This window comes from Babylonia areolata, chromosome 20 (assembly GCF_041734735.1).
Source record: "Babylonia areolata isolate BAREFJ2019XMU chromosome 20, ASM4173473v1, whole genome shotgun sequence".
In the NCBI taxonomy this organism is placed as follows: Eukaryota; Metazoa; Mollusca; class Gastropoda; order Neogastropoda; family Buccinidae; genus Babylonia; species Babylonia areolata.
The window spans coordinates 46,244,462-46,258,929 of record NC_134895.1 but is presented as its reverse complement, the minus strand read 5'-3'; the positions used below and the strand labels follow the sequence as shown (position 1 = coordinate 46,258,929).

The 14,468-nt window shown below is 44.8% G+C and overlaps 1 protein-coding gene across 4 annotated transcripts in view; it reads left to right on the top strand.

Moving 5' to 3' along the window:
- Positions 1–13,770, top strand: part of LOC143294538 (uncharacterized) — a 49,710-nt gene extending 35,940 nt beyond the window's left edge. For all 4 annotated transcript variants that reach the window (XM_076605913.1, XM_076605912.1, XM_076605914.1 and 1 more), the window contains 6 exons: positions 1,689–1,881; positions 2,801–3,247; positions 6,085–6,236; positions 9,248–9,420; positions 10,013–10,260; positions 12,849–13,770. In XM_076605913.1, the coding sequence (XP_076462028.1) occupies positions 1,689–1,881; positions 2,801–3,247; positions 6,085–6,236; positions 9,248–9,420; positions 10,013–10,260; positions 12,849–13,642 (2,007 nt within the window). In that variant the 3' untranslated portion in view covers positions 13,643–13,770. The remainder of the gene's footprint in view (positions 1–1,688; positions 1,882–2,800; positions 3,248–6,084; positions 6,237–9,247; positions 9,421–10,012; positions 10,261–12,848) is intronic.
- Positions 13,771–14,468: the final 698 nt, after the last annotated feature.

Below are 14,468 nucleotides of genomic sequence, written 5' to 3'. Positions count from 1 at the left end.
TTCTTGTGTTAGTGTGTGTGCTAAAGAAAGCTGTGGAAACTGCATGTGAGAAAAATATATATATGTATGTAATGAAAAAATAAAATAATAAAAGAAGAATAATCTGTTGAAAGTGTATGACTTTTTTTCCTTTAAAAAACAAAAAAAATTTGCAGTTGTATGATTTTTTTCTTCATTGTCTAAAGACAGATTCCATTGTGTTGATCCAGACTGAACAATACCCATTAGGAACTGCACTTGATATTTCTATATTGTATTTTGTCTTGTACTGTGTACAGCCATAGACTGCAAAGAAATAACGCCACAACTGGCAAATGACATGCTTTTTGACAAAATCATGTTTGGTGCTTGATATGATGGTCCTGTTCAGCACAGTGCTGTTCATCACTCAGTTCAGTATTCAGCTGATTTCGGGCCAGCTGAGTGTTTTGATGCCATGTCATGTTTTGTAGATGACAGGTTTTGAGCTGTGAGATGTGGAGCATTCATACTACAAATGCTGTGCACATTCCTCACACTTTGAAATTATCAGTTACCCCCGAAAACGGAGTATGGCTGCCTACATGGCGGGGTAAAAATGGTCATACACGTAAAAGTCCACTCGTGTGCATACGAGTGAACGTGGGAGTTGCAGCCCACGAACGAAGAAGAAGAAGATATTATCAGTGTTTTCATTTTTTTAATTCGCTGTTGAACTGCTTAATCTTGATGACAACGAAGAATGTGTTGCCTATACATTTCATGGAAATTTGAACACTTAGAGCAGTTACATCTTTTAAACAGTGTTAGTTTGATTAATTTGATATATTAGCACTGAAACCATGTGGAAAAATTAAAGGCTACTACCATTACTACTTAAAGTGGAGTGATGTTAAATTGAAGCCTTCTACCGCTGCTACACTTGCAGAGAAATGCCAAAATGAAGGTATGGTATCACTCAAGGTGGAAAGATGTAAAATGGAAGATTTCTGCCACTGAAAATGGTTGCAGAGAAATGCCAAAATGAAGGTATGGTATCACTCAAGGTGGAAAGATGTAAAATTAAAGACTACTACCGCTCCTACATTTGCAGAGAAATAGCAAAATGAAGGCCTGATATCACTCAGATTGGAAAGAAGTCAAATTGATGATATCACTTCTACTAGCCAAGCTTGCAGAGAAATGCCAAAATAGTCTGATATCAGAGTGGAAAGATGAAAAATTGAAGACTTCCACCAACGGGCGCAATAGCCGAGTGGTTAAAGCGTTGGACTGTCAATCTGAGGGTCCCGGGTTCGAATCACGGTGACGGCGCCTGGTGGGTAAAGGGTGGAGATTTTTACGATCTCCCAGGTCAACATATGTGCAGACCTGCTAGTGCCTGAACCCCCTTCGCGTGTATATGCAAGCAGAAGATCAAATACGCACGTTAAAGATCCTGTAATCCATGTCAGCGTTCGGTGGGTTATGGAAACAAGAACATACCCAGCATGCACACCCCCGAAAACGGAGTATGGCTGCCTACATGGTAGGGTAAAAACGGTCATACACGTAAAAGCCCACTCGTGTGCATACGAGTGAACGCAGAAGAAGAAGAAGAAGAATTCCACCACTACAAAGCTTGCAGAGACATGCCAAAATGAAGGTCTGGTATCGCTCAGTGTAGAAAGATATAAAACTGAAGATCTCCACCACCGCTCTGCTTGCAGAGAAACGCCAAGATGGAGGCAGGGATCGCGGGCCATGACATGGCGGACTACATCCCCTCGTGGCGAGAACAGCAAGGCACGGAGGACAGCTCCACTGTGGACGATTCTGATGACGACGATGGTCGAAGGAAATTGGATGAAGGGTCCAGCGATGAGGAGACGCTGAATGCGTTCAAGGACCTCTTTGATGAAGGTGAAGCAGTGCGATGTGGGTGGTGTCATGTGCTTTGTGGTTTCACTGCTTGGAAATAAACTCGTTCCACTCCAGGTACCAGTTAACTCATACCATGATTACTTCCCCTGTGTACCAGGTGTGAGTATTCTCGTACCAACACTGAGTTCTAATTTCGTTTATTCTTGCTGTGATCAGTTGGCGTTCTAAACTGAAGCAGTTACAGATTCCGGAAGAATGAAAACAAAGCTTTGTTTACATGATAAAATCAACAATCCTCCATCAGTTTTCACCGTTTTAATAAAGCACACTACTTTGTACTGCAGTTGTCTCATGTAGTGCTGGTCCAAGGGAGTTATAGCAGGCATGTAACTGTGGGGTAGAATGAGTTAACCTTCTTTTTGGGCAGGTTTATACATAAATAGACACAAAGCAGCAGTGTTGTGCTGTGTGTGTGTGTGTGTGTGTGTGTGTGTGTGTGTGTGACCATTTGTAGAGACCCAGGCTTTGACACAAAACCAACAGACCAGGAGGAATCTGGTGCACTGTTCTGTGCAGTGCTACAACACGTCTTCACAGAGTTAAGGGAAAAGAAGAAGAAGAAGTAGTGTGTGTGTGTGTGTGTGTGTGTATGAATGTGTGTGTATGTGTATGTATGTGTGTGTGTGTGTGATCTGTGAATGCGTGAGTATACCTATCTTCTTCTTCTATGTTTGTAGGCTTATGTTATCATGTTCGCTTCTATCAACAAGTGTGTAACCATTTTTATACTACCATGAAGGCAGCCAAACCCAGTTTTCTTGTGTAAGCACGTGAAAACACCTAGGCGTGTGTGTTGTATATGTGTAAGTTGTATGATGTGAGCACATAGCGTGATCATGAGAGTGTCTGTGTCACGTTAAGCAGTCCTGATTTTTTTTCTTCCCCCACCTTCCTTTAGTATCTGACGAGGAGGAGAGCAAGAAGCAGCCAGCAACGCCCAAGACCCCAGCAAAAATCAGCCAGCCCACACCCTCCACATCCGGTCTTCACACAGCCAGAAGATCTGCACAACCACCCGCCAAACCCCTTCACCGCAGTTCTGACTCCGAGTCAGAGAAGAGCGCTCGCTCATCGAAACCCACCACACGTCAGCGGAAACTGAGAGTCGGCATCAGCGATGGTGGTGGTGGTGGTGGCTGGTTTGAGGAGACAAGTGCCACGGAAGCGTTGAGTTTTCTGGAAGAGGGGGACGTGCGTGCGAGCAAGAAAGGAAAGGCTCCCACGGCCCCACAGCGGAGAGACAAGGAGAGAGGGGTGGGGGTGGGGGTGAAGGGATCCAAGGTGGTGCCCCCTGTGGACGATAGTCTGGTGACGCCGTCGTTTTCGTCGGTTTCTTCGGTGTTTGGTGAGGGTTCAGGTTGTGCATGACGGTTGACAAATGATGATGAGTTTCAGTTTGTGGTTTTTGATGCGAAGGTATGTTGCTTATAGCCCAGCCGATTACATAATGCCAAATAGAATCTGCCACCATCCTTTACCTGGTGTTTAATGTTAACCTGTATTGAAGTAGTGTGTGGCTCTTATTTCTTGAATGATATGTATTTCTAAAAGTACACGTTTCTATTTTTACTGGGATACACCTTCAGTGTGAAAGGGGGCATTTATTGTCACAAAAGATTAAGTTGTAAATGAATGTTCCATTACAGTGGAGAAACCATTGATCACACATTAAGTTGTAAATGAATGTTCCATTACAGTGGAGAAACCATTGATCACACATCTCTCACATTGCTTTTGGCCCAACTTATGATTTTGTCAATCTCATAAAAAAAAACGTAGTGTTGAACTCTAATACTCTAATGTTTTCAGAACAGAACAGTACAGTGGTAAATAAGTGTTTCACCCCAGCTCCTATTTGAGAGAGAGGTGGCAGAGTGGTCAAGACATTTATCTGCCTGTACAGTGTCTGTGAGGGTCTGGGTTTGAATCCTGGTCTCACCCTTTCCCCAAGTTAGACTGGAAAATCAAACTGAGCGTCTGACGGGCGCAATAGCCGAGTGGTTAAAGCGTTGCGTTGGACTGTCAATCTGAGGGTCCCAGGTTTGAATCAGGGTGACAGCGCCTGGTGGGTAAAGGGTGGAGATTTTTACGATCTCCCAGGTCAACATATGTGCAGACCTGCCAGTGCCTGAACCCCCATTGTGTGTATATGCAAGCAGAAGATCAAATACGCATGTTAAAGATCCTGTAATCCATGACAGCGTTCGGTGGGTTATGGAAACAAGAACATACCCAGCATGCACACCCCCGAAAACGGAGTATGGCTGCCTACATGGCGGGGTAAAAACGGTCATACACGTAAAAGCCCACTCATGTGCATACGAGTGAACGTGGGAGTTGCAGCCCACGAACGCAGATGATGAGATGATGATGATGATGTTTCACCCCAGCTCCCGTTTGAGAGAGCGGTGGCAGAGTGGTCAAGACATTTATCTGCCTGTACAGTGTCTGTGAGGGTCAGGGTTTGAATCCCGCTCTCGCCCTTTCTCCCAAGTTAGACTGGAAAATCAAACTGAGCGTCTGGTCATTCGGATGAGACAATAAACCGAACGTCCCATGTGCAGGACACACTTGGCACACTGAAATAGAACCCATGGCAGCGTAAGTGTTGTCCTCTGGCAAAGTTCTGTAGAAGTAGCAGTCCAGTCCAGCAGGTAAACAAGTGGAGTGATGGCCTAGAGGTAACGTGTCCGCCTAGGAAGCGAGAGAATCTGAGCGCGCTGGTTCGAATCACGGCTCAGCCGCCGATATTTTCTGCCTTTCCACTAGACCTGCAGTGGTGGTCTGGACGCTAGTCATTCGGATGAGACGATAAACCTGAGGTCCCGTGTGCAGCATGCACTTAGCGCACGTAAAAGAACCCACGGCAACAAAAGGGTTGTTCCTGGCAAAAATTCTGTAGAAAAATCCACTTGGATAGGAAAAAACAAATAAAACTGCACGCAGGAAAAAAAAAAAGAAAAAAAAAAGGGTGGCGCTGTAGTGTAGCAACGCGCTCTCCCAGGAGAGAGCAGCCCGAATTTTACACAGAGAAATCTGTTGTGATAAAAAGAAATACAAATACAAATACAAATACACGCATGCACTCAAGGCCTGACAGGCGGAGTTATGCTGCTGGTCAGCCATCTGCCCAGCTGATGTGGTGTGGTGTTTTATGGATTTGTTTGAATGCAGTGATAGTGATGCCTCCGTGAGAAAGTGATAGTGAAGACCTACCCTGGGTGTTTTCAGAGCAGTACAGCATAATAGTGATACCTCCTTGAGGAGTTGAAACTGAAGACCGACGGGCGTCATAGCCGAATGGTTAAAGCGTTGGACTTTCGATCTGAGGGTCTCGGGTTCGAATCACGGTGACGGCGCCTGGTGGGTAAAGGGTGGAGATTTTTAAGATCTCCCAGGTCAACATATGGGCAGACCTGCCAGTGCCTGAACCCCCTTCGTGTGTATGCGCAAGCATAAGATCAACTACACACGTTAAAGATCCTGTAATCCATGTCAGCGTTCGGTGGGTTATGGAAACAAGAACATACCCAGCATGCACACCCCCGAAAACGGAGTATGGCTGCCTATATGGCGGGGTAAAAACGGTCATACACGTAAAAAGCCCACTCGCGTATATATGAGTAAATGTGGGAGTTGAAGCCCACGAACGCAGAAGAAGAAGAAGAAGAAACTGAAGACCTACCCTGGGTGTTTTCAGAGCAGTACAGCATTAAGGTGATACCTCCTTGAGGAGTTGAAACTGAAGACCTACCCTGGGTGTTTTCAGAGCAGTACAGCATAATAGTGATACCTCCTTGAGGAGTTGAAACTGAAGACCTACCCTGGGTGTTTTCAGAGCAGTACAGCATAATAGTGATACCTCCTTGAGGAGTTGAAAGTGAAGACCTACCCTGGGTGTTTTCAGAGCAGTACAGCATAATAGTGATACCTCCTTAAGGAGTTGAAACTGAAGACCTACCCTGGGTGTTTTCAGAGCAGTACAGCATAATAGTGATACCTCCTTAAGGAGTTGAAACTGAAGACCTACCCTGGGTGTTTTCAGAGCAGTACAGCATTATGGTGATACCTCTTTGAGGAGTTGAAACTGAAGACCTACCCTGGATGTTTTCAGAGCAGTACAACAGATAGTGATACCTCCTTGAGGAGTTGAAACTGAAGATCTACCCTGGGCGTTTTCAGAGCAGTATGGGGTGGTGCACGTGCACAACCACCCCCAGGTGGTGGGGGCCAGTCGGGTGGAGGATCATGTGACTCGCTGCGCCATGCACGACGTCTTTGAGCTCAGCACCAACACACAGGCCCCAGCTGCACTCTGCGACCCCATGTCACAGGTGTGTTTGTCACTGTGTGTGTGTGTGTTGTGTAGTGGGTGTTGTGTTACATGTGTGTGTGTGTGTTGTGTTACGTCTGTGTGTGTGTGGAGGTGTGTGTTGTGTAGGGGGTGTTGTGTTACATGTGTGTGTATGTTGTGTTACGTCTGTGTGTGTGTGGAGGTGTGTGTGTGTGTGTAGGGGGTGTTGTGTTACATGTGTGTGTGTGTTGTTACGTCTGTGTGTGTGTGTGTATGGAGGTGTGTGTGTGTGGTGTGTGTGTGTCAGTGTGTGTGCAGGTGTTGTTTGTATGTGTTTGTGTGTATGGGAGAGAGGGAGTGTGCAGTGTGTCTCACCACAAAGAGTAAACGTACATGCTCTTTGTTTGATGTATAAGGGTTTTCAATCCCCTTGAAAAACGTACCTGTTTAGAATATCCAGGTGGTAAATATTCGGCCATACTGTTCTGAAATTGATTTTGTGTTTTATTTTTAATAACTGCTGTGAACACCACACACACTCACACCCACCCACACACACACCCACACACACTCACACCCACCCACACACATTGTATACCAATGTAAGAGGTGGGTTTATTGTTACTTTCTTTGTATTATAATTTTATACATTATTTTGATATGTTTTGAACGTGCGTATGCAGTTTTTGAGAATTTTATGTTGTGTTTGATACATGGGTGTTGTTGACTGGTTGAACCCTTTAAAAGAGTTTAAGGAATTTGCACCCAAGCAGTGTTTGAGCATCAGATTTTGTCTCAGTAAAACGTTTTCCACATTCGTAAACACGCATGAAATGCAAGCAAAGGAAACATAACTTCTACAGTATTTCTAGCTGTGTCTGCATGTGTCAGTTCAGAGGTGGAAACCAGTCACATTCAGTGTATTTTCTGTGTTTTTTCACCATCAGTATGGCTAAACATCAGATGCTACCTGTTCAGCAAGTTCTGGGAACAAAGTATTTATGGATTCTGGTAGTGATCATGACCCAGACATCAACGAATCTGCACAGGGTTCATCAGACAGTTCAGTCAATGATGATGGTGGTGAAAATTGGTGAAATGGTTTTTGAGATATTTGACTACAAGCCAAGTACCCGTTCCATTCATACAGACAGCTGAAAGCCACCTGGGGCCGTATTCAAGACAAAATTCATTTTGCCTTCAGGCGACGGGCGCAATAGCCGAGTGGTTAAAGCGTTGGACTGTCAATCTGAGGGTCCCGGGTTTGAATCATGGTGATGGCGCCTGGTGGGTAAAGGGTGGAGATTTTTACGATCTCCCAAGTCAACATATGTGCAGACCTGCTAGTGCCTGAACCCCCTTCGTGTGTATATGCAAGCAGAAGATCAAATACGCACGTTAAAGATCCTGTAATCCATGTCAGCGTTCGGTGGGTTATGGAAACAAGAACATACCCAGCATGCACACCCCCGAAAATGGAGTATGGCTGCCTACATGGCGGGGTAAAACGGTCATACACGTAAAAGCCCACTCGTGTACATACGTGTGAACGTGGGAGGTGCAGCCCACGAACGCAGAAGAAGAAGAAGAAGCCTTCAGGCAAGTTATCTTTGACATGGTTGGGACCCATGGGTACAGTTTACCTTGAAGGATAAGTTATCTTCGTATTCAAGACACAAGCAGTTCACTCAGACAGCTAACCCATCGTCTTTTTTTAAAAAATCCCACGATTCCCGTCTGCGCATGCTCTCAGTTTCACTTCTCACCACACCACAGCTCGGAACATTATCGAGAGAATTCACAAAACACATGCTATCCGTAAAGCACGCCTGTTTTCCCTTAAAAAAAAAAAAAAAAAAAAAGAAAGAAAGAAAGAAAACTGCTGCAAAAGGATCCGCCATATTTACCTCTGCTTCGTGGGCAGTCACCCTTGGCAGGTAGTAACGGTAAATTTCCTTCGGGTTTGTAGACACGCGGGTAGACTCTTGTGTTCATGAATCCTGGATATTACTTACCCTCAGGCAGTTTGCCTTGCCTCAGGCAGTTCTTCCTTTAAGCGTGTTGGGTTACGCTGCTGGTCAGGCATCTGCTTGGCAGATGTGGTGTAGCGTATATGGATTTGTCCGAACGCAGTGACGCCTCCTTGAGCTACTGAAACTGAAACTGAAACTCAGGCAGATTACCTGCAGTTACACATTTACCCTCAGGCATGATGCTCTCTTGATACGGCCCCAGGCAGGGAGGACTGTAAACTCCATGGCAAGCTTCCCTGCCAGTTTAATGTGGAAAGAACTCGGGAGGGGAAAACATACCGAAATTGACCGGTTCTTCTTCCTTCAAATTGACATGTGTCAACCCAGCCAGAAATACTGTAGAAGTTAGTTCCCTTCGTTAGCGGTTTATGCGAATATAGGAAAGTGGATACCATTATAACCCTTTGAGCCCTGAGTTCCTGAGCAATTTTAACCCTTCTGCCTGAGCTCCTGAGCCAAAATTTGCAAATAATTGGTATTTAATGTGTCACGGCAGATATAAAAAGAGTGCCCTGACCACCGCTTTACCGGTGGTAGAGAAAAATGACATAATGCCTAGCCACCGGTTGAGCGGTGTGTAAACACTTGTGTCGTGTTTTGCTGTTGGTTGACTTATATTGAAATCGATCTTTTTTATCCAAAGCATATGCACAAAACACAGTGAAAAGGCGCGGCCATGTTGGTTCGCTGACATCAGAATATTACGGTTTTTCTGATTGGCTCTTCAATATAAGTCAACCAATAGCAAAACACGACACAAGTGTTTACGCACCGCTCAGCCGGTGGCTAGGCATTAGGTCATTTTTCTCTACCACCGGTAAAGTGGTGGTCAGGGCTCAAAGGGTTAATGAGACGAGTTTTGACACCCTTGCGTTGCTCAGGTGCACAGATGAATGAGTTCAGTTATCAGTTGTGTTTCATGTTTTTTTTGTGTTTTGTTCTTTTCTTTATGATTGTAATCCTCTTCATCGCAATTGGTGTTATAGAAAACCAAATCTTGAATCTTAACTGCATACAGCCCGGTGAAGAGGAACCTCCGGAAACCAGCAAGTTGCCAGCCTCCAGTCGCAAGGGGCAGAAAGGAAGAGCAGCAGGGAAGAGAAACGTGTCCAAGGACCACAACTCTGCCAGAACTGTGGACCATGGTCGCTGGCACGTGCTGGTGGGACAGACGCCCTCTGCCATCAGAAAGTCAGTTCACATTGTTGTTCCTCAGTAATTGTTGCAGTTTGTTTCTGCGCCGTTTGGTTTTTTTTTTGTTGTTTGTTTTTTTTTGATTGAAAGGTAGGCTGGCTGTGTGGGTGGAGGGGGTGGAAAGAGGTGGGGAGTATGTGGGGTATGTGTGTGTCAGGGGACGGGGTGGGGGTATGTATGCGGGGGGAGGTGGGGGGGCAGTGTGTGGGGGAAGGAGTTGGGGGGGATCTGTGTGTGTGTGTGTTTGCATGTGTGTCCAAGCCTGCAGAGCAGACAGACAGGGGTCAGTTGACTCAAGAAGAAGTGTGTAGCACACAGAATGTTACAAGATTCTTTTGCAACTTTTTTATGCAGTTTAAAATTTTTTTTTTTTTAATACCTTTTTACCAGAAGATCCAACAGTTATCCAGCTGTAACACTGAAGTATCAAAACAGATTTATTGCTTCATAAAACCATTGATATCTCATTCAGAACATTATGTATTCATGCATATATTTCACATCACACATCTTTGCACTTAAAATGACTTTTACAGTTTGAGTTATTCCAAACACTTTTTTTTTTTTCATTTTTTCATTTTTCTGTCAGAAAACATTGGGGTCAGCTGAAAGAGGTGGCAAAGTGCCAAGACGCGATCACTCTGGCACAGCGTGTGCTGGTGGCCTCCCCAGAGGAGCGGCTGGCCATGCTGAGGGAGCTGTACAGGTGTCGTCATGACGACGGCCTTCACCCCACCCTGGACTCCATCCTGACCAAGCCCGAAGAGCTGCCAGTCAAGGCGCTGGTTCGCAAAACTGCTGCACGAACGCCAACTGTCGGAAATCAGACACGAGCAGGTAACCAACAACCATCTACCTGAATATCTAGTCATCAGCCCCATCCACATGTAATGTGCAGCTTCTGTTCAAACATGTTTCTGTGTGTGTGTGTGTGTGTGCGTGCGTGTGCGTGCGTGCGCACAAGTTTTTATATTGATATGCACTTGTATGTATCCTAATTTCTACTGTATTTGTGTATGATTTTCGATTTATGTTCATATCTCTTGTTATGTACTATTCCCCTGAATATTCCTTGTGACCCCGGTACACTTGGTAATAAAGACATATTCTATTCTGTTCTATTGTAAATGTAGTAGTAATGTGGTGACTGGTGATTTTTAAAAATTTTTTTGTTAGGCTGGGTAGATCTATAACAAATAGTAGAGAGTGGTAACTCTCTGAATGGTGATTTTTTCAGCTTCTTTTGTTAGAGTGGATAGATGTATAACAAATATTAAAGAGTGGTAACTCTCTCCATGCACAAGGTGACTAGTGATTTTTTAGCTTCTTTAGTTAGACTGGGTAGATGTATAACAAATAGTAGAGAGTGGTAACTCTCCCTATTCACAAGGTGTCGAGCGTTTTTTTTTATTTAAAAAAAATTTTGTGTGTGTTTTTTTAGCTTCTTTAGTTAGGTTGGGTAGATGTATAACAAATAGTAAAGAGTGGTAACTCTCCCCATTCACAAGGTGTCTAGCGTTTTTTTTTTTTTAATTTTTTTTTAGCTTCTTTAGTTAGGCTGGGTAGATGTATAACAAATAGTAAAGAGTGGTAACTCTCTCCGTTCACAAGGTGACTAGCGTTTTGTTTTGTTTTTTAGCTTCTTTAGTTAGGCTGGGTAGACGTATAACAAATAGTAGAGAGTGGTATCTCTCTCCATTCACAAGGTGACTATTTTTTATTATTTTTTTATATTACAGATTCTTTGGTTAGACTGGGTAGATGTATAACAAATAGTAAAGAGTGGTAACTCTCTCCATTCACAAAGGTACACAACTTCCAGGTCATTGCTGCTTATGCTACCAATTCAGCTAGAACACAGGTGAATAAAAACTGAAGGTAATTGGGACAAGTCCAGACAATTCCTCAAAAAAAAAAAAAAAAGGAAGCCACTGGGCTGATCCTAATACTGATCATTTGGCATGTGCACACAGCAGCAGTGACAGAAGAAATGTGCAAACACAAATCGGCTTTTAATCAAGGCTGGCATAGCCTTTTAATCCTGAATAAGCGACACAGAATATACACACAATACAGAACAAACACATGGTTGCATTTAATGGGTTTTTTTTTGTTTTGTTTTTTAACTTGAAATGAATAAACAGCGAGGCCAGGAGAACAAATTATTAACAAATAGTAGAGAGTGGTAACTCTGACTGGTGATTTATTCAGCTCCTTTTGTTAGGGTGGGTAGATGTATAACAAATAGTAAAGAGTGGTAACTCTCTCCATTCACAAGGTGACTAGCGTTTTGTTTTGTTTTTTAGCTTCTTTAGTTAAGCTGGGTAGATGCATAACAAATAGTAAAGAGTGGCAACTCTCTCCATTCACGAGGTAGATGTAGCCGTCATGTTGTGACTGGTGATTTTAAACTGCCACCGTTAGATTGGGTAGACGTAGTAGTTATGTGGTGACTGGTGATTTTTCACTACTATGGTCAGGTTAGGTAGATGTAGCAGTTATACAGTGATGTGATTTTTAGCTACTTGGCTAGGTTGGGTAGATGTAGTCATGTGGTAAATGGTGATTTTTAACTACCATGGTTGGGTTGGGTAGATGTAGTTGTTATGTGGTGACTGGTGATTTTGAACTATCATGTTTGGGTTGGGTAGATGTAGTTATGTGATGACTGGTGATTTTGAACTACCATGGTTGGGTTGGGTAGATGTAGTTATATGATGACTGGTGATTTTGAACTACCATGGTTGGGTTGGGTAGATGTAGTTGTTATGTGGTAAATGGTGATTTTTAACTACCATGGTTGGGTTGGGTAGATGTAGTTGTTATGTGGTGACTGGTGATTTTTAACTATCATGTTTGGGTTGGGTAGATGTAGTTATGTGATGACTGGTGATTTTGAACTATCATGGTTGGGTTGGGTAGATGTAGTTGTTATGTGGTGACTGGTGATTTTGAACTATCATGTTTGGGTTGGGTAGATGTAGTTATGTGATGACTGGTGATTTTGAACTACCATGGTTGGGTTGGGTAGATGTAGTTATATGATGACTGGTGATTTTGAACTACCATGGTTGGGTTGGGTAGATGTAGTTGTTATGTGGTGACTGGTGAGTTGTCCTTGGCAAAATTTCATAGTAAAATCCACTTAAATGATATACATCAATACGCATGTGTTTGTGTGTGTGTGTGTGTGTGTGTGTGTGTGTGTGTGTGTGTGTGTGCGCACTCATGTTTGACTGAAGCCTGACTGAATGACAAGGGAAACAAATGATGAGTGCCTGAAGGCAGCTTTGAGTCAGCTCTGCTCAGGTTGGCAAAGCCCTTTGTGCCCTGCGAAGTGCTTAGAGACAGGTCTGAGGCCAGACACGATATGATTACCAGTGATAACAATAACGATGACTGGGGTCTGTGGTGGTGCGTTTCAGGGAAGAAGAAGACAAGTCAGACCAAACCCGCTGCCGGCAAGAAACCAGCTGTGAGGCGGAAGCGGAGGGCCCCAGGGCTGCTGTACACCGATGAAGACGACACTCAGCTCTCGCAGGCGCCAAGAACCTCCGCCATCGACCTCGAAGACGAAAGCGGCGGCGAGGACTCCATGTACGATGTCGGAGACATGGTCAGCCCAGCAAAGGTCAAGGCCGTTCGAAACAGACGGAGGGCGGTGGGGGGATCCACACGTGGCCGTCAGACCCAGCAGAGCGTCGTTTCACCGTCGCTGTTCTCCAGGAGTGAAGAACACAGCCAGCATCAAGGCGTGGCATCATGGAAGGACACAGACAGACTGGCCGAGCCTGCAGGGTCTTTGGAGACAGAGGACATGGACGGACTTCTCAGTGAACTGGGCAGACACCCCGCTGATGCTGAAACCCGTCTCGGACTAAGGGAAGCAGACCTGACAAAGTCTGACGCTGCTTCCACAGGGTGCAGGAAACAGAACGTTGACGATTCAAACCAAACGGCTGTGACTGTCAGGCAAAGATCAAAACTTTCCGTGCTTGACGACATATTCTGCGAACCGGAAGACTGTCAGCTGAAGAAACGGAAACCACCTCCCAGCAGGGGGTGCAGCAAGCCGAAAGACACAGCACAAAGAACAAACACAGCAGGAATTCTGGGCGATGTTGCTGAGGCTTCCAGCATGTCAGGACTCCGTGCTGAAACAGAGTCGCGGGGACAGCAGGAAACGGAGCTCCACAAGCTCCTCCGAAATCTTCTCTGAGCTGATGAACAACAGCACCCTGTGTGATGACGATGTGGACTGCTTTGGAGAACCCAGCCCATGGAAAAGGCGACACAGAACGAGGGGAACCCAGGCCCAGAAAGCCGACAGACTGCTCCAGAAAAGCAGCGATGATTATCTCCACCTGCTGGAGACGGGTCGCCTGGTGAAGAAGACGCAGCAGAAGAAACGCTTTGTTGTAGAGAAGGACGCAGCAAAACGTGCAGACATGGACCTGGGTGAAAGAGAGGTGCGGAAAGAAAGCAGTGACTTTGACCCCTCGGGGGACTTGTTCTCATGAACTTTCACATCATGTTGGTTATTCTCGGTGAAGTTCCATCTTCAGTGGTCTCTACCCTTATGAGAGGAAGGTGGCAGAATTGTTCAGTGGCTCATTTGCCAATACAGCGTCCGTGGGGGTCTGGGTTTGATTCTTGCTCTTGCCCTTTCTCCCAAGTTCGATTGGAAAAATCAAACTGAGCATCTGGTCATTCAGACAGATTGATAAACTGAGGTCCTGTGTGTAGCATGCATTTTGCACACTGAAAAAATACCTACGGCAATAAAAAGGTTGTCCTCTGGCAAAATCATTTAGAAGAAATCCTCTCTGATAGGTATACACATATATATGCATGCACTCAAGGCCTGACTAAGCGCGTTCGGTTATGCAGCTGGTCAGGCATCTGCCTAGCAGATGTGGTGTAGTGAAAATGGATTTGTCCGAAAGCAGTGACGCCTCCTTGAGAAACTGAAAGTTAATTCTCCATAACTGGAGTGACAAGAAGTGTACTGCAGAGATATAAATAGACTGGGCTGCACAGGGGCA